General features: G+C 29.5%; 1 protein-coding gene across 1 annotated transcript in view; it reads right to left on the bottom strand.

Annotated features, from left to right (window-relative positions):
• LOC130896547 (transcriptional regulator ATRX-like) overlaps positions 1 to 18,811 on the bottom strand; it is an 87,232-nt gene that overhangs the window by 32,676 nt on the left and 35,745 nt on the right. Inside the window, exons 8-19 of the mRNA XM_057804727.1 lie at positions 18,172 to 18,502; positions 17,577 to 17,801; positions 16,909 to 17,079; positions 14,377 to 14,563; positions 12,948 to 13,072; positions 8,989 to 9,159; positions 8,310 to 8,529; positions 8,014 to 8,226; positions 7,261 to 7,421; positions 5,900 to 6,078; positions 2,272 to 2,409; positions 1,774 to 1,949 (exon numbers count right to left, since the gene is read on the bottom strand). Of these exons, the coding sequence (XP_057660710.1) occupies positions 1,774 to 1,949; positions 2,272 to 2,409; positions 5,900 to 6,078; positions 7,261 to 7,421; positions 8,014 to 8,226; positions 8,310 to 8,529; positions 8,989 to 9,159; positions 12,948 to 13,072; positions 14,377 to 14,563; positions 16,909 to 17,079; positions 17,577 to 17,801; positions 18,172 to 18,502 (2,297 nt within the window). The remainder of the gene's footprint in view (positions 1 to 1,773; positions 1,950 to 2,271; positions 2,410 to 5,899; positions 6,079 to 7,260; positions 7,422 to 8,013; positions 8,227 to 8,309; positions 8,530 to 8,988; positions 9,160 to 12,947; positions 13,073 to 14,376; positions 14,564 to 16,908; positions 17,080 to 17,576; positions 17,802 to 18,171; positions 18,503 to 18,811) is intronic.

The raw sequence follows: 18,811 nt of genomic DNA, 5'->3' as shown, positions 1-18,811 counted from the left end.
AGGAATCAAAAATGTGTATTTACAATAGGCTTGAAAATTTTTAAAAAAGTATATTCTTTTTTAACGAAAATAAACACCACTTAATTTCACAAGAATAATGGTAATATTTCAAGTCGATAGGATTGGTATTAACAAAATTACGAAGTTTAGAAGTCTGGATATATTTTATACCGCTCGAGATCCCTTCCAAATTATATGTCATCAGCGCCGATTGCGTAGGAGAGCGACCGGCTTATTTGACAAAATGCTAATGACTAAAGTGCTATTTTGTGTTATAAAGTGTTATAGTCCGTGAGATGAACAGACATATCGATAGAAGAACATATTCTTGGGGCAAAAGCAAGAAGATATGTTCACGGAACCTCTTAATTTCAAGATATCAAGTGTTGAAGTTTAAACAAATATATTACATTTATTTTGGAGCAAATTAGACTTCGATTTTTTTGGACTTGAGTAAAAAAGTGTCTGATTCTCATCACAAAATAATTAAAATGAGATAAGGAAATACTATTATTTTCTAAATGTTATAGTATTGCTAGATTTTATTAATAAAATTTAGTTAATGCCGGAGAACTAGCAAAATGTGTCAACCAATTCACATAAAAAATGTAGTTTTATAAAAAAAGGATATATCCTTACCGCATTTTGACGATTTTGTCATGAAAATCGGGCGGAATTCATTTTTCACTTAAAAAATTATTAGTTTTTAAAAAATGGTGGTGCCCTTCTTTTTCTTTCTTTAACAATATTCTGATTAGATTCCGTATAGTAGCCACGCCAACGCAAAAAAACAAAAAATCAGAGCCCAATTAACACTTATTATTGTTACAATAATACGCCGCTACCGTGTATGGTAAGTTTTTAATATGTTATTTAATAAATGAAAGTAACTATTCACCTTGAAGTGATTTTCACAACAAAACCGATTACTTATACTTGATACAACAGTATTTCTTTTATTGTCCTTTTTCATTGCATTACACCATTTTTTTCTTCCTTAGGGATACTTAAAACTACTTTATTTGATGCAGTAATAGTGGTGTTGGTACATTTTGGTACAATACAATATTTATAACGAACCTTTTTCGATCCAGGATTCGATATCCTAACAAAAAATCGACTCGATAGGAGAGTAAAACGAAACAACGTGGTGTTGATGCTGCTATAGCTTGTCGAGCAAAACTCGATGGGCGCTGGTAATGTAAGCAAGCGATTGGCGAGTTGCAAGAAGGAATGAGGGCGCTTAGTAATGTTACACTTTTAAAAACTTATTAGATAGATATTACCAATATCTAAAATTCAATTCAATTCAAATACAATTTCAACTTTTTTCCAAGTAAATAATCAGCTAAACTTTAGGTTTAAAGAATTAGAAGTTTTGATGATTGTATATAACAAAATAAAAATACCTAAGTTGATATAAAGTTTTTTGATAGAACGAATAATAGATTATATTATATTTGTCTCTTCCAGTAATGGGGAAAGCATATAAAGATTTCCAGAATAGTAAAAGAGATCACATAAATATTATTGAGCGTCTCAGTTTATGAGCCCTAACGTGTAATGAAAATATATAAACTGAAGGTGTCCCATTTGGAAAGGTAGCAAATGTAATAGAAATGGAAATGAAAATAAATTTGACAGTATCAGATTATCTGGAAAGGATAATGAATAAATAAACCCTAAAAATACTATACAAGATTTAGAACTATTGTTTTTTTAGTTTATTCGACATATTATATTTTATAGACAAAAAGATAAGTTAATTTTTACCTGGACAGTTTCTGTTAAAATTTTATGCAAAACGTGAGTTCTTGATCTCATAAGTTTAATGTCCTCTACAGTTGAATCTTCATATTGACCGTTTGTTATGGGATTAACAAAATTTGTTTTGAACTCTTTGATTGTCCCCAAAAGATTAGGTTTTACAAAATGAACCATATGATAATCTAAAAAATATATGCGTATATTTCAACTCAAAATAAAAATAATCTCTTGAATCAAACTACTGTATGTTTTAATAAAAGCATTGCAGAGTATCAAGATAGACACTAATTTTACTAGCAATCGTAGCAATACGGCGCCAAATGCAAATATGTAAGTTGATTTATTCCTCCATTCATAATCTACATTATTATGTTTGTATTAATGGTAAGGAATGCTCATTTTGAATACATACGGTGCAACATTATTCTTAACAAGTCTGAATTTTCTTAATCTAGTAAAAAACTTGTTTAGTAAACTTAACAATAATTAAGTATAAATACTTACACTCAATCAAATTGTTTTGTAGTGGAGTTCCTGTTAATACAATTCTTCTTTTTGTTTTTATATTATTTAACGCCATGGTCCTTATAGCAGTTTTATTTTTTATTAAATGACCTTCATCACAAACTACTAAAGAGGGTCCTGGAAAATATTGCTTTGTTAACAGAAATTAACTGAGGGTCCCCCAATTTCTCTTGTTTATTTTATTGGAAACGTAATTATTCACATACGAAATGTCAAAAACAAACCAAATGAAAAATATACTAAAATATTTGATATTTTTGTTTAGAAAACACTTGGAGGTACAAAATGTGCTATATTTCTAAACCTATCATCAGTAATATCAACAGAATATTTGTTATTATTAAAAAAACATTCATAAAAGAGGGAATTCGCCGACAAAGAAAACACGATAAGATAAATATATTACAAGAAAATAATATAATTAAGGAAAGAAACCTAAAAACTGACAGAGCATAATGGGAAAATGAAAACAATTATAATAGAGATGAGCAACGATTTTAAGATGAGGAAAGGTAAATTATGTAGTACCTAGTAAGAGTAGAGAACAATAGAAAATACAGAGGAGTTAGGAGAGAGAACATGCTAAGCAAAACCAGCCATTACCAATAATACGCATCTGGAAAATAAATATGATACCCGAAAAGAACATAGAAACAATTGAAGAAATACAGGACAATAATAAGGAATATTTCATAGCAATATTAGGTACCAGAACATATAAAACTTTCCACATTATACGAAGAAGGGTATATTTCTTATACCTCTTAACCTAAATAGTCATTTTTGTACTTAGAAATCAGATTAGCTATAAAAATCATGGAAATATTTACATAATTTTTTATTACATTATTTGTAACAAATAAACATTTTACAATATACCACAACTATTAATTAAATTGTCTATTATTTTCAGCTCAAAAAACACAAATAAATTTATATAAAGATATGCACAATTATTCACTGAGAATCTGCTTCACTGTTATCACTAGAGAAAGAACAGATTATCAGTAAAGATCCTCCACAATCCTAGGCTTGCATTAGAAGATCCTTTACATCTTTTAGTTTAAAAGTAGTATTTTGGTGGCCACTTCATTTTTTACTTGAGCCCAAATCAATTCCATAGAATTCAATTCACAATGATATGGTGGCAGCCTAAGTACAATATTATTATTTTCTTGTGCCATATGTAGCTTATTTGAAATTTATTTCTTTCATAACTTTATGTAATGATGAACGATGAATTTGTGGTAAATCTGAGCATTTTTTTATATCTACTATCTACTAAAATTTTAATCAAAGTTGGTGTTTCATTAAAAAAACAGTATGAACAATGCATCGAATTATATTTTTTGTTATACCGTCGAAGGTTTCCATAATTCCTGGAATTTGGAATTATCAAAAGTAAAGAACGATAGACAATAGAACGCTAAAAGAGAAATACGAGGATATATAGAAAAATTCTTAGCCTACTATAGAACCAAACAAAATTTCAATGTCAAAATATTTTATTACTCAACATATTCTCCTCTTAATTGAATACATTTAATACAGAGAGCCTGCGATGTCTCTAGACCTTTAAAAAAAATGTTTCTTCTTGCTCTGCAAACCAGACCTCCACAGCTTTTATTACCTCCTCGTTGGAAGAAAATTTACGACCTTTTAAAGAGATGATAGATTTTTGTGCAGGGGCATTGTCCTGCAAAAACAAAATACCTTTGGATAGCTTTCCGCGTCTTTTCTCTTTAATTTTTCCCGTAGAATGGTCAGTAATGTCGAATAGTAATCTCCAGTTATTGTTCTACCCTTATCCAAAAAATTAATCATGATTTCTCCATGACAATCCAAAAAACAAGCAATTTTGGACACGAAGCTTCTTAGGTCTTGGAGAACCAGAGTGTCTCCATTAAGAAGTCTACATCGTTTTCAAATCGAGCACAGATCGAACGTGATGTTTCTACCCTTGCACGCTTTTGGTCAACATTCAAACATTTGAGGATCCATTTTGCAACGTTTTCTCATGTGCAAATTGACGTGAAACTATATGATGAACGCATTCGTATGAAATATTCAGTGCTTGAGATATCCGTTTTGGCCCAATTCGACGGTCTGATAAAATCATGTCATGAACTGTATCGATATTTTCGGGGACTGACACAGAAACTGGCCTCCCGATCGGTCATCATCTTCAATGAAAAATTTACCTCTTTTGAAGCTTGCAGTCCAATTTTTAACGGTCGCATACGGAGGACATTGATCACCAAGGGTATTAAGCATATCTTCGTAAATCTGCTTACCTCTTAACCCTTTTAAATACAGGTACTTGATGATGGCTCAATAATTTAATTTTTCGAAATTCACAATTTTGGTGGACATCTTTTTTCTTTTAATTTAACGAAACTCTGGTTTACTTTTTTGACGACAAAGTTTACAGTGACACTACAAATAATTTTTGTTCGTTGCTTTAGTAACGCAATATTTTGTTTATGCATGGAACTGGTCTAGGCTAACTAAATATCAATACATTCTCGTAGGACCGTTTTAGAGAAAGATTGCGTTAAGATGGTAGATGTATGGCTAAACAACATATAATACGCACATCAAATGGACAGATGTGTGGAATAATGGTGTTTAAGGAAAAGAAAATAGCATATGAAAAGAGATACAAACTAAAATAAACGAGTAATGAAGAATATCACAAAAAAGGAATGATGCAAAAGAAGGAAATAGGAGAGACAAAAAAGAAATTTGGAGAAAAAATAAATGTTACTCAAAAATAGGCAACAAAAGATTTTGAATGAGAATAAAAAGGTGTAAAGGAAAGCAAATAGTATTAAAAAATTGAAGACAAATATAACCAGACGTTGAAGATAGTACTACACAAAAATATAAAATAGGAAAAGAAGAAGTAAAGAAGATAGAAGAAATAATCAAGAAGAAAGTTAGTTACATACGCGATAGATGGAATGAGAAAAGGAAAAGTTTGCGAAAATGGCGAAATAAAACCGGCAATGATAAAATGGATGGTTTTAGAAAGAAGTGACTATGAGAAAAATGTCCTTTTGATGCAAACATGATTCAAAGTCTATATCAGAATTATGGAAATAAAATTGGGAATAGGATCAGCAACTTTTCGCACAGACCGGCGAAGAAGCGATAACACCATAAGTGGTTAAATATATTTTAAGATGAGTTCAGTTATTCAAAAGAGCAAATGAAAGGTTTGCTCAATGGGGTGGCTTTAATTTCGCGAGTCAGACCAATATTGTGATCATTTATACTGGAACCACCAACGTACATTTCATTTCCTGAGTGGGAAATCGAAATCCAAGAAAAGGTAACCTGACCTCAATCCAAAAGAACCTTTTTTTGGATGTAACTAGTAGTCGCTTGAAAAAATGAAATCAGAAATGCGATTCAAATTAAAATAAACCCTTACATTGTCTTTTAGATTCTGTTTCGAATTCCTTTTTGTAGATTTTTATCAAAATCTATTTTAAAGACGGGAATTCAATATCATATTATATAAGAATCATCTGAGCTTAGATGTGAAGAAAAATTTATCAGTTTTATGAACTTGTTATCTGTATCTACGTTCTCAATACCATACCTGGGTCAACAAGGGCTTCCAAAATTCTGCTCTTCAAATTTTCATCTGCTTTTTTATCCAATTTACATTCATTGGTTAATGTTTCAAACCCTTCATAACCAAGTACCAATATCGATTTCTTGGTTTTAAAGTACCATTTTTTTACAATCTCATATTTCATTTCAATATTTTTTTTGTGCCTAAAATAGAATGAAAAAAAAATCTTATAATTAAAAAGTTAAATCAATACAGATTTATGCTATCTACCAGTGCGGGGAAATAAGTTTCAAGTGGAATTTAAATTAATTCCAGACTGAACACTTCTTTTCATTTAATAGAATAGAATTAATTTTTTGATTTTTGTAAATATTATTTCAAAGCACTCATCTTATGATTGAAGAATTTCTGTTAATGATATTATATACAAGAATGCCACCTTTCGAGAATGTTCTCAACAATAGAAGGAAAAGAACTGGAGTAACTACCATCAAACTTAATCTATTATACTCTTATATAACAAGGTCAAATTAGTATAATCACGTCGAAAATATTTGCAAAACCGTTCGTCTTTCGTTGAAGTGAGGTGCGTTGTCTACCAAATGATGTGCTTGTGCGAAAAGGACTTGAATCGACTTCGCCAACACTTTGACCTATTAATCTATTGTGTACCATATTTCATATATGATCGTCATTGTTGTATATAAATAGGTTCAGTGTCTGAACATACATCCACCAAAGATTATCGTTCAGATTAGGTTTGTAATGCACTTTGATGTATAGTGTCTGTCTCCTTGCATATATGTTCCTCATACAGTGCCAAAGCATTGGTGAATGCTATTCTTTGAAATGGCTTCGGGGAGATTAAGTCTCTGTTCTCGTTGTCGATCCACCTGAATAAATTTATCAAGATTTAGAAAGAATGTAAAGACAAAAAGAAAATTATTATTATCCATACTATTAATATGGAGTGAAATATCATGTGTTGGGTTCAAACTCTGATACAGATTTTCCTGAAAAAAAGAAAATATTCAGGTTCAAAAATTGGCAAAATGAAGGCATACTATTTAGCTGGTTATACAAGAAGGCTGGTGTCGAAAACAAACTAATATAAAAAAAATAAAGTTAGAAGAAAGAAAAAAAATTGACTGGGAAATTAAATTAAATTTTATTAAAAGAACAAATTGCCAGAAAAGTAGATGACTCATTTGCAAACAAATAAGTCGCGGTAATTAGAAAACAATGACGAGGTATAAATAAATAGCAATAATAAATAATTCTTACTAAATAATAATTAAATCTTTGCAATCTCTGTCCTATTATTTTTGGAGCAAAATATTTTTACTCCTACACTGGATAATTATATTGCTTTTTTGATTACTTACGGAAGTGTGAAAAGACTTATTTCCTTCTTATTTTTAAAGTCTTCCAACGCAAAGCCTAGTTCTTTTTTCCAATTACTAACGGTTGATAAAGGGCACACTATTAAAACATGCTTGGTATTCGTTTCTTCATAAGAAAATAGAGTATGAACTAAACTAAGAACCTTAAATAAAATTAAATTAATTTGATAAATGGTTCCATACATATATGAATTGAAACGAGTCATATAAATTTAAGTAAAGTTATATACTGCCCATGTGTTAGGATATTAAGTCTGAGAGACAGGTATAAGGATATTGATATAGAAAAAAAATTATATTGTATCCTTCTTTCATATATTTTTTATCAATAAAAAATACCCAAATTTGAGATTTTTCGAACTTCCAAAAATATTCATTTGATGGGAAAAGTCATAGGCTTTTTTTAATTGTATTTCTATAAAGAATATAAAAAAATTATAATTTCGCCTCAAATAATATGGCACGAGGTTGCCTCATGGCAACGAACATTTATATCATCAGTGGGGCAATTTAAAGAGGATTTCATAAGCAAATCCATGTGGAATAGACTTTGGTACTCATGTGCCACTTCCCCTGGACTATTAAGATTTGAGATAGACTTTAATATGGCAGCAAAAAGTACAAGTATATTAAAATATGGTGCTATATTATGCATACTGGCAAAGTGGCATGGTAATGGAAAGATCGGAAAATAATTACTTGGATGGTTATATTTATACAAAAGAAATTGTTTACCTGTAACGTTTTTCCAAGTCCCATACAATGAGCTAGAATGCATCCAGATCCAGGATGTGACTTAATATGTTCAATACTTTCATAACAAGAATTCCACATAAACTGAATTCCTTTTCGTTGATGAGGCTTTAATTTCTTTGTTATCGTTGGGTGGACTTGTATTAAAATTTCGCCAGTCTTTTCATTAATGTCCAGTACTAGAGGTTTTTCTTCCTAAAAAAATAATATTACATTCTATTTTTACAAAAAAAGATTAGTTTTTTTGTATTATTGCCTTTATATTGATTATGATATACCTCGTTCTCTTGGCTACTAAGTGTTTGAGATAAACATTCCAATACTTTAGATCTATCTTTCAATCTCTCAATTCTTTCTGATTCTTCTTTTTTAGCTTGTTGAGTTTCTTGAGCCAAACATTTGTCACTAACAATCGATCTGATGTTTCTTCTACCTTTTTGTGAATGCTTAGATCCATTCTCATCATCATGATCCCTGCGTGGTCTGATTGGAGATATACTAAAACAACAAATAAATACAGCTATTTATTTCTCTTCCACCAAGCTGTGAATGTTAGAAAAAACTAAACTGAATAAAATAAAGAATATAAGAGGGATAAACAGGAAATGGGTAATAATAATCATGAAATACAAAGGCGTAGTTTTATTAACGGTCCACGAAAAATTCCAGTAGTAGTTTTTAATACTATCTCTTTCAATGTATATAGACAACACGAGATAATAGCTATCAAGGCAAGAGACAAATAAAGAAGTGGGTACTGACTACTTCAGTTTTTATTGTAGATGGTGACAATGTGTCAATTACATTAATTGGTAAACAAGGGTAAACTTTCTTTGATATCATTAAAATTAGTTACCAAAGAAGAAATGGGTGGTTAAGAATAATTTATAATTGAACAATAATTTACCAAGTTGGCTCATTTAAAAAAATAAATATAAAATAATGGATTTTTCTTACTATTGAACATCGCTGTCAGAATCCGAACTATCCGAAATTGGTATATTCTTCTTTATAGGACTAATTTCATTATCTTCTAGTTTGGATTTGTTCTTGGCAAGTAGCTTTTGATTATCACTGTCAGATTCTATTTCATCCGAGTTGATATTAAATTCTGTATCATCTTCGTACCTGCATAATTAAAAATTTGATAGCTCAAACCAAATGTAATTTTAAAAATTTTCTTGAATATTATTCATAAAGATTACATAAAGACGGGATAAGAGAGAAAAGACAAATAGGCTGACCAGACAAAAACAAAACAGATATGTTCAACATCTTAGATAATTCTATGACATAGTCTGAGTTTGCAAAGGTAAAAATAATTACTTTACTGCATACATCTTGCAGAAAAACAACATAATCTGTGGCCCACAATCCAATTACTTCTATTTTGTATCTACACTTTCTAGCAGATGGTAACTGTATGATTTCCATTTCCAATTGTGAATCAAAGGAACTGGTATTTCATCATAATCAAAATAATAATAAGTTATTTGATGAAATACTGAATTTAACTATAACAAATATTTGAAACTAATATTATTTCACTAGTAAATGAAACAAAACTTAAGGATGTACTAGAGAAAATGGGAATTTATTTGTTTAACGTCCGTTTTGAAATAATTAACCAATTAATTTCTAGCCAAAATGGCCTTGTATCATAAAAAAATATAGATATCCAGTATGAAATAGAATGAATAAAGGTTAAAAATTAAAAAGTAGTGAACAGTTACATTTTTACACAGAATTCTATTAATAGAGGAAGCCGTGGGAGATCGACCTTCACCGATCTGATAACTCGATGAGACATATTTTTTATCAAATATAATATATAAACAAATATGCCTATGATAATGTGGCAATTCTTAATTCAATTAATTTTACTTAAGTTTTTTTCATCACCATCATTCTATTAATAACTGAATGAGTTTCATCTCAACTTGCCTACTTATTTCTGTGTATGCACATGTAAGTATATGTGAACAGATAAGTTATTGATATCATAGGTAAGATATTTTAATTACAAAATCAATCGTATAGGCTTACATGCAAAAAATCGTACATCAAATATTATTGCCAAGCTATAAAATTTTAGAATTTTAGCTATTTGAGAGAGAAAGTAGAGTTTTTTTAGTTTTTACCAGCTTTTGTCTACAAATTGTAACAATTGTTTGACAATAAAGCATTTCTCTCTTTCTCTGATATATTAATAAGTAAAAAAATTAAATAATTTTTTTTTTCATTTTAAAACAAGTATGAAATTCAAAAATTATAAAAATCTATAGTTTTTATTTAACATTAAATAAAGAATAATTTATCCATTATTTAAATGCCGTAGCGCGGGAAAGAATAAGTGTTACCTTTAAAATTTTAGTATAATAAAAAAATTCATAGAAGAAAATAAAATTTGATACATTTATGTTATTAAAACGTTTATTACAAAGCATATAAAATATATAATAAAATTAAATTCAAATATTCAATGTAATCTTTATAATCGGAATAGGAATCATAGGAAGCTGAATAATGAACATCAGATTCTATTAATTCTTTTTCACTTCGATTATCCAAGATTTGTGTGATGTCATCAATTTTTAAGGGTGTTTCGTTCCCAACAAATCCAATTGGTTTAAAATGATCGTCTAGGAGCCAACTACAGTTTTGAGGGCGTAATATTGAGCAATTTTGACCAGTCGCATGAAGCCACATAGAATTGACATAAATTATTCGTAACACGTAACAAGTACTCATTACCTTTTTTGCAGAATACTAGTGCAATTTTTTATACCATACATATATCGGCAAACTCCCGAACGACCTGCATTTTATCATTTATGGAAAAATTAGCTTCATCTAGTAATGGCGCAAATATGTTTTAATGGTCGAACTTTACATTTCTGATAAAATGCCGCTGTGTAATCACAACCAGTATACGCATGGAAAGCTAGTAGGTTTAGGCATAGTGCGGTTCCTCCTTCCAACTCTTTACAGGTATATGCTCCTATAGCCGACAGCGATGAGGAAATTATGGAGAGATTCTACGCAGACTTAGATGCGCTAACCAAGAAATTGGAGAAACACTAACTTCATATTATTATTATGGGAGATTTCAACGGCAAGGTTGATAAAGGCCGGGTTGAGAATGTCTCTGGTGACTTCGGACTGTGCGATAGAAATGACATAGGTGAGAGGCTAATACACTGGCCTTCACCACGAAATAATGAAGACAAGATCATGAGGAACCAAATTGATTTCATTTGTATCAATAGGCGGTTTAGGAATAGCATTAAAGCGCTAAGACATACCCAAGTATAGACGCCGACACCGACCATGAACTACATTGGCTGCGAGTAGCCAATGTAAAAGTAAAACTAAGAAGGCTACAACGAGTAACAAAACCAAAAATATTAGACATAGAAAACCTCAAAGAACAGTAATATCAAGCAAAATTTGAGGACTCAATTGCAAATGATTTTTACGAAGCAGCAGCGGCGAATATCGACATTGCCTGGAATAAATTTAAATTTACGATTCTGACTGCCGCGAAAGAAATTGCAGGCAAAAAAGAGCATATTGTGAAAAAACCATGGAAGATGAAAGAAGAAACAAGTAGAACACCGCGTAAGAGATAGATGGAAGAGAGCTGTCGTGAAATTCTTATTCTTATTCTCAAGTCCGAAGTGGAGCATGCCATGAATACTAGAAAACCAGAAAAGCAGCCGGAGCTGACAACATAGAATGCTTTAGATGATAGGAACCTGAGCCATCTTGCAAAATTGTTCAACAAAATCTATAAAACAGGAGAAATTCCAGAAGACTGGCTTAAATTAGTATTCATTTCATTGCCTAAAAAGAACAACCCAAGCCCTGTGACGAATATCGGATGATCAGTTTGATGAGCTACACACTAAAAGTACTCTTGAAAATAATTCGCTATCACAATACTACTAGTATAGTGCAGAGAATACAACCAAAATGTATATGTCTGTTTCATAATGCCTTTGATAAAGTCCATTATATAAACTTATAGAGAATTTAACAACTATTAACTTAGATCCAAACAATAAACGATTAATCAAAAATATCTATTATAATCAAACGGCAGTAGTGCGTGTTGAGGACATGAAGACAGACGAAATCGAAATTCAAAAGGGAGTTCGCCAAGACTGCGCCTTTTGATATATTAATGCATCTAAATGTTCTTGATTTTAGGTCTCTTCTGTTTCAAAATTAGTGTTTAAAAGAAAGACAAATTTTGACGATTGATCACCTTCATCATGAATATCAAAATTAATTTTTCTTATTGGAACAAAGTTCTAAGTTTATTTTATCCTTATTTCATGATGAAGGTGATCTATAGATCAATAGATAAATAAGCAAATTATCAGTATCAATATCATATTTTGATAAAAACTTAAGAAAAGTCAAAACGTCAAAATTTATCTTTCTTTTAAAAACTATAAAAAAAACTTATTTTGAAACAGAAAAGCTAAGCGCATTGAAAGTTGAAAAGCTTTGTGTGGTCAAAATGAAAAAAATTGTAATGTATTGAAAATGTAAAATTTCTTGACTTGGTTTTCAGTTTGAAGCCATAATCAAGAGAGAAGGTAGGGTGGTAATTCGTTCATAGATATGAGGTAATTAATGATCTCAATATGCCTTCTCCCCACATCGAATCACTCCTTTTGGTTGATTTCAATGTTTCAATCTGCCTACTCCTTGAAAGTCTACCGAGAATAAGGAAGATTATCACTACTGGTTTTGAGCCAACTGAATTGACTCAAAACCTGCAGGGTTAGTGTCCACGGTGTTCCCAATGTCAAGAGTCAAAAAAGCCACTACATTATAAAAGACCTTCAATCAAAACTATTTATCAGGAAAAATGTATATATATAAAGTATCATATCATATCATACCTGTTCCCTTTCTTTTTTCTCTTAATTTTTTCATCACTGCTCGATTCTAAGAGAGAAAACTTTCTTTTCAGAAGAGGATCATTTCTCCAAGCTTTCTTCTCCAGTTCTTCTTTACTTAAAAGTTTCTAAACAAAATAAGTAACTATTAAGTTTAAATATTGTTAGAAATGGTTTAAAAGAACGAAATAGCTATAAATAATAATTTATAATTTAAGTATTTATATATATAATTTAATTTAAGTAAAATTTATAACTCTATTTTATAAATTCTAATAAAACTACAAATAATTTAATTGATAACTGCTACATATATATATATATATATATATATATATATATATATATATATATATATATATATATATATGAACCTAACATCAAGAACTTTTACATATATATGAGGATATTGCGGTGTTACCATAGCAACGAAAAATAAGTGTAATGTTTGACGTCAAAAAAGTAATCCAGAGTTACGCAATAAATTAAAAGGAAAAAGATGTCCACCGAATTTGTGAAAATCGAAAAATTGGAGTATCGAGCCATCATCAAGTAACTGCATTTAAAAGGTTAAGAGGTAAGCAGATTTACGAAGATATGCTTAATACCCTTGGTAATCAATGTCCTTCGTATGCGATTGTGAAAAACTGAACTACAAGCTTCAAAAGAGGTAAATTTTCTATTGAAGATGATGACAGATCGGGAAGGCCAGTTTCTGAGTCAATCCCCGAAAATATCGATGCAGTTCATGACATGATTTTATCAGACCGTCGAATTGAGCTAAAACGGATATCTGAAGCACTGAATATTTTATACCATCTGTTTTGGCAGGACAACGCTCCTGCATACAAATCTCATGTTGTCATGCAAAAAATTCGTGATTTAGGGTTTGAATTACTAGAACACTCCCCCTTATTCACCAGATTTGGCTCCGTCCGACTATCTTCTCTTTCCTCAACTGAAAAAAAGAGTTTAAAGTCGTAAATTTTCTTCCTATGAGGAGGTAATAAAAGCTGTGGAGGTCTGGTTTGCAAAGTAAGAAGAAACATTTTTTTAAAGGTCTAGAGACGTTGCAGGTTTGCTATAATAAATGTATCCTCCAAATAAGAGGAGAATATGGTAATAAAATATTTTGACATTGAAATTTTGTTTGGTTCTATAGTAGGCTAAGAATTTTTCAATATATCCTCGTATATTATACATATCAGACTTTTCTTTAAATCTTTATCGAAACGTCAAAATTTATCTTTCTTTTAAAAACTATCAAAAAAAACTAATTATATAATATATATATATATATATATATATATATATATATATATATATATATATATATATATATATATATTATATATATATACAACAAATAGTGGTGTGTGGTGGACATCTTTTGAGTGTAATACAGACACAAGACAAATAAATTATAAATTACCTCATTAGTTTTAATCTTTTTATCTGTAATATTTTTGCCTGATTCTTTACTGCGACAGTTATCACTAGAATCTGTGTTTGATGAGTAATCGGATCCATCTTTTAAATCATTGCAAATTGCAGCAGCTAAAATTTCATCCAATCTTTCTTTCTGTTCATTATTAAGATTGGGACTACTGGATCTGCTTCTGTCAAGAAAAACTATTTATAAATATAATGCATGATACTCAAAAATATGCATATTTTAATATCAAAAAAACATACATTCAATTATAAAAATTCAAAAATTCTTGGAGCGGAATCAAATACACTGAAAAGAGAATTTTTAGAAATGATTCACATACATATAAACGGTTATGATAAAAAAGACCTAAATAATCCAAGTCAAATTTCTAGTTCCATTGTATAAAATTCAATACAACTACGATTAATTTGATAAATGGCTGCTATATATTTTTGGGAAATAAAAAAACTAATTTTTTCAACGACCGTGCGTTTTAGCCGGTAAGTGTCACTTTCCAGCACTAGTGCGGGAAAGTAAAATTATGCAAATTTTGACCTTATTAGATAGTTTTTTACTTCGGAGGTTATAACTATTGTTACTACAGGTAAATAAATATTTACGAAATAGTCCATCAAATAAAATTTAAACTTTTTCTAGCTTTTTGTAGCATTTTTAATTTTTTGAAAATATTTTAAAAAGAAGTGTCATAAAACAACTATCAAACCACCCGGGTTTGATATCAGTTGTTATGACAACCCAGGCGTGTAATTGTTACTAAAACATCAAAGTTGTTCAAAACCTCTTGGAAGTGACCGAATAAGTATAATCTTCTAAATTAAACCACATTAAACCAAATAAGTCCACTGGACCGGCAATTCTTACTAGTCTACAGAATGCAACAAATTGTGTTTTCAATATTAATATTTATAATAATTAGTAGTTTTTAAAAGTTTTGTATATTATTATGTTTGTTGGAATAAAATAATTTTTGAAAAATGGGTCGTTGTATATACGGTCGTAGAAAAAATAATGTTCCTAACTAATGCGTAAAGTGTCTTTCCGCACTTGACCGCTTGCCCGAACTCCGCTTCGCGTCGTTCGGGACAACTGCAGTCGCGTGCGGGAAAATATCACTTTCCGCACTTGTTAGGAAAATTTTCAAAACAGAATTCTATTTTGATTTCATTTTGATATTCATGATGTAGGTGATCTATTGATTAATATATAAATTCGTCAATATTCTATAGCTTCAAACGAAATTTTAATTGATAGACCTAGATACCACAACAGGTCGAAAGGTCAAAATAATCGCATTGATTCTATATACGCTTAATATTTTTACCAAGAGTCAACTATCGAACAATATAAACCTCACATACCTCTTTTATCAATTGTTTCAAGTATTCAAATTCTCGTCCCGGAAAACACACATATATAAATTTATACCAGTTATGGAACAAATCAAAACTTTAAGAATAAAACATCAGCACTTCAACGGTTGATATGAAGGTATCCATATTAAATGTTACATCACCATTAGTAATGTAACAATTTGAGGAAACTATTATAGTAAACTTATTTTCCAATATGTAGATGCTACTAAACCAAATTGGAAAAATAAAACAAATATTGAATTTCTATCATAAAAAATTTCACTTTATTACCGAATGGAAAAAAATATATTTATTTTTGTGATGTTAAATTATTGAAATCTGCAAAACAGAAAAGTTTATGATACCAAATTGATATTCAAAATACACTACGAAAAGTTGAGAGATGTATGAAATTGTCAATAAAAAATTAATTAAATTCTTTTTGGTTTCCAGTTTGAAGCTATTATCAAGATAGAAGGTAGGATGGTAATTTGTTCATGGATATGAGGTTTGATAAATATAAAACGAATATTAAATTTATATTGTAAAAAAAGTTCAATTTAATACCGAATGGAAAAAAATGATAATATTTATTTTTGTGACGTTAAATTATTGAAATCAACAAAACAGAATGTTATATAACACCAAATTAATATTCAAAATTACACTACGAACAGAGAAAAGAATTATGTATAAAATTTTCAATAAAAAAGCTGAATAAATGTACATAATATCCGGCCAAATGTACATAATTATCTAATTATTTTGGTCCAAAATCAAAAAACCATATATATAATATTTCAATTAATGCCTCGACGAATATTGAATTACAATTCTTCTGAATTTTTTATTGCATTATACTAAATCATTTTTAACATAAAATTTAAATATTCATTGAAAATTATGGTCAATTCCTGGCTTAGTTACATCAAATTGAAACAAAAAATAACCATAAAAATGTACAAATTGAGTTTTCACTTATTCCAAAATTTCTTTTCAAAGTAAAATAAAACTACTGACTGGATTTTCTGACTGCAGCATAAACAACATGTTTTACTAGGACAGTCTTACATTAATTAGCGGTTGATTATTTTTCTGATTATTAATACTTTAAACTATTGAATAGAAATAAAAGGCCGATTTTTCAACTAATTACCTCATTTCCTCATTTTCCTCGTCAGTAAAATCGGATAAAGACCCACTTGAATCAAAACTTGATCTTCTTTCTTTTCTTCTTCTTCTTCTTCTTCTATTGTTATGTGGTTTAGTGAAAGTTGATGAGCTTGCCGATTTTATCTTAACCAATACATTTTTCAAATCACACAACCTTAAATAATCAACTGTCAGTTATTAAATTTGGATAATGGTGTAATTGGATTAATTTTTTTTATTCAATTAATTACAATCACTTTGTGGAATCGAAAAAGAGAGGAATTTTTCATACTTCAAATATTTATTGAATTTTTAGGTATAATTAGAAACTAGAAATGTCCTTCAATGTTAAACAACGTAATTAAAAAAAATCCATTTCCCTTATTTTTACCAAAGTATATACATAAAGCTTATTTCAAAGATTCCAGAAGAAAACAATTAAACTATCACTCACATTTTGAGACTGTTTAAATATATTTATAGGTTATTACAACAAATAAAATGGTAAAAACGAAATATTTGTGATTGATAATATATGCCAATGTTGCAAAAATTGATATATTGAAGAAGTTCAAGGAAAAAAATTACAACCAATTCTTTTATTGCAAATTTTATAAATTTAAATCAGTTGAAGACTATTATTTCAATAATAACAATTATCGTAGAACTTACCAATCTATATCATCATCAAGCACTTTAGATACTTTATATGCCATATTTTTAGAAATTAGTATTCTCTCTAAAGAAACGTAACAATCTACGAGGTTATAGTAATTCTTCGGATCTTTTTTGGCATCATTATCACCAACCAAAGTTTTTTCGGGATTATCCGACTCGACATCAATGACCAAATTTTTCACCTGGTTATTAGAATGGATATCGCTTGAGTGTAGAGAGCTAGAAAACAAATATTTATTGCAAAATGATACCGTCTTTCAAGTGTAAAAATATTTAATTGAGTTTATTTATTCAAAATATGAAGCAATGATTTACAACATAAAATTGAAGCAAGGGTTTAATATGCTAATGAAAAATATAATAATATGTTCATACTAAGAGATGAAATTAAAATGTGTATAGTGTACTTTGAACTTCTAATGTAGTTACTTATAAATAAGTTGGCTATCAATATCGATTTTCCCCTGCATAACTGAATGGATGGGAGAGTGCTAATACAAACAAAATTTTCTCAATCTTTGGATTACAAATATAGACAGACACTGTAGGTGACTAGTAGAGATAGAATAAAAAAATAACGTATTATTACCAGTCAGAAATATAATCACTTAGTTCAGAGTCATCATCTTGTAGCTTTTGCAATATGCTATCAACATTTACATTTTCATCGCTATCATTTGTGATTAAGGGAGCTTTAAATAGGTTATTAGTACTTGGTCTATCTGAAACTTCTTCAAAAAGTGCAAGGAGTTCATTTCCGACGTTATTGGTGGGCACAATTTTGGAATTTTCGAATACTTCATCTAATGGACGTTCAGATATATCGTTACTATCTGATTCTTCCAATTTTATTTCTTTTATTTCTGTTTTCACATCACAGTTTAAAACATTCTCGGCAGAACCATTTATCATGCGATTATCTATAAAGTAAAATACTATATGAATTATTTTGCTTTGATAATCACGTAAATTGTGTCTTTAAAATAAATATTCTAAAGATTCCAGAAATTTCAATTCAATTTTAAACACTACTAAAAAAACAGAGGGTAAATTATTTTTCAGATGCAAACATGACATTAAAAGTTCGAGTGCAGGCGAAAATGATTCAATTCCCTGATCTAAAATAAAAAAGAGGACTATCAAAAATGAGGTGATCTATTAAAAATGGTATGAGAAAACAACAGAAGATGAATTACAGCCTTAATAATTGTGTGCTTAGAACTAAAATC

Source organism: Diorhabda carinulata, chromosome 7 (assembly GCF_026250575.1).
Source record: "Diorhabda carinulata isolate Delta chromosome 7, icDioCari1.1, whole genome shotgun sequence".
In the NCBI taxonomy this organism is placed as follows: domain Eukaryota; kingdom Metazoa; phylum Arthropoda; class Insecta; order Coleoptera; family Chrysomelidae; genus Diorhabda; species Diorhabda carinulata.
This window is presented reverse-complemented; position numbering and strand designations above follow the sequence as displayed.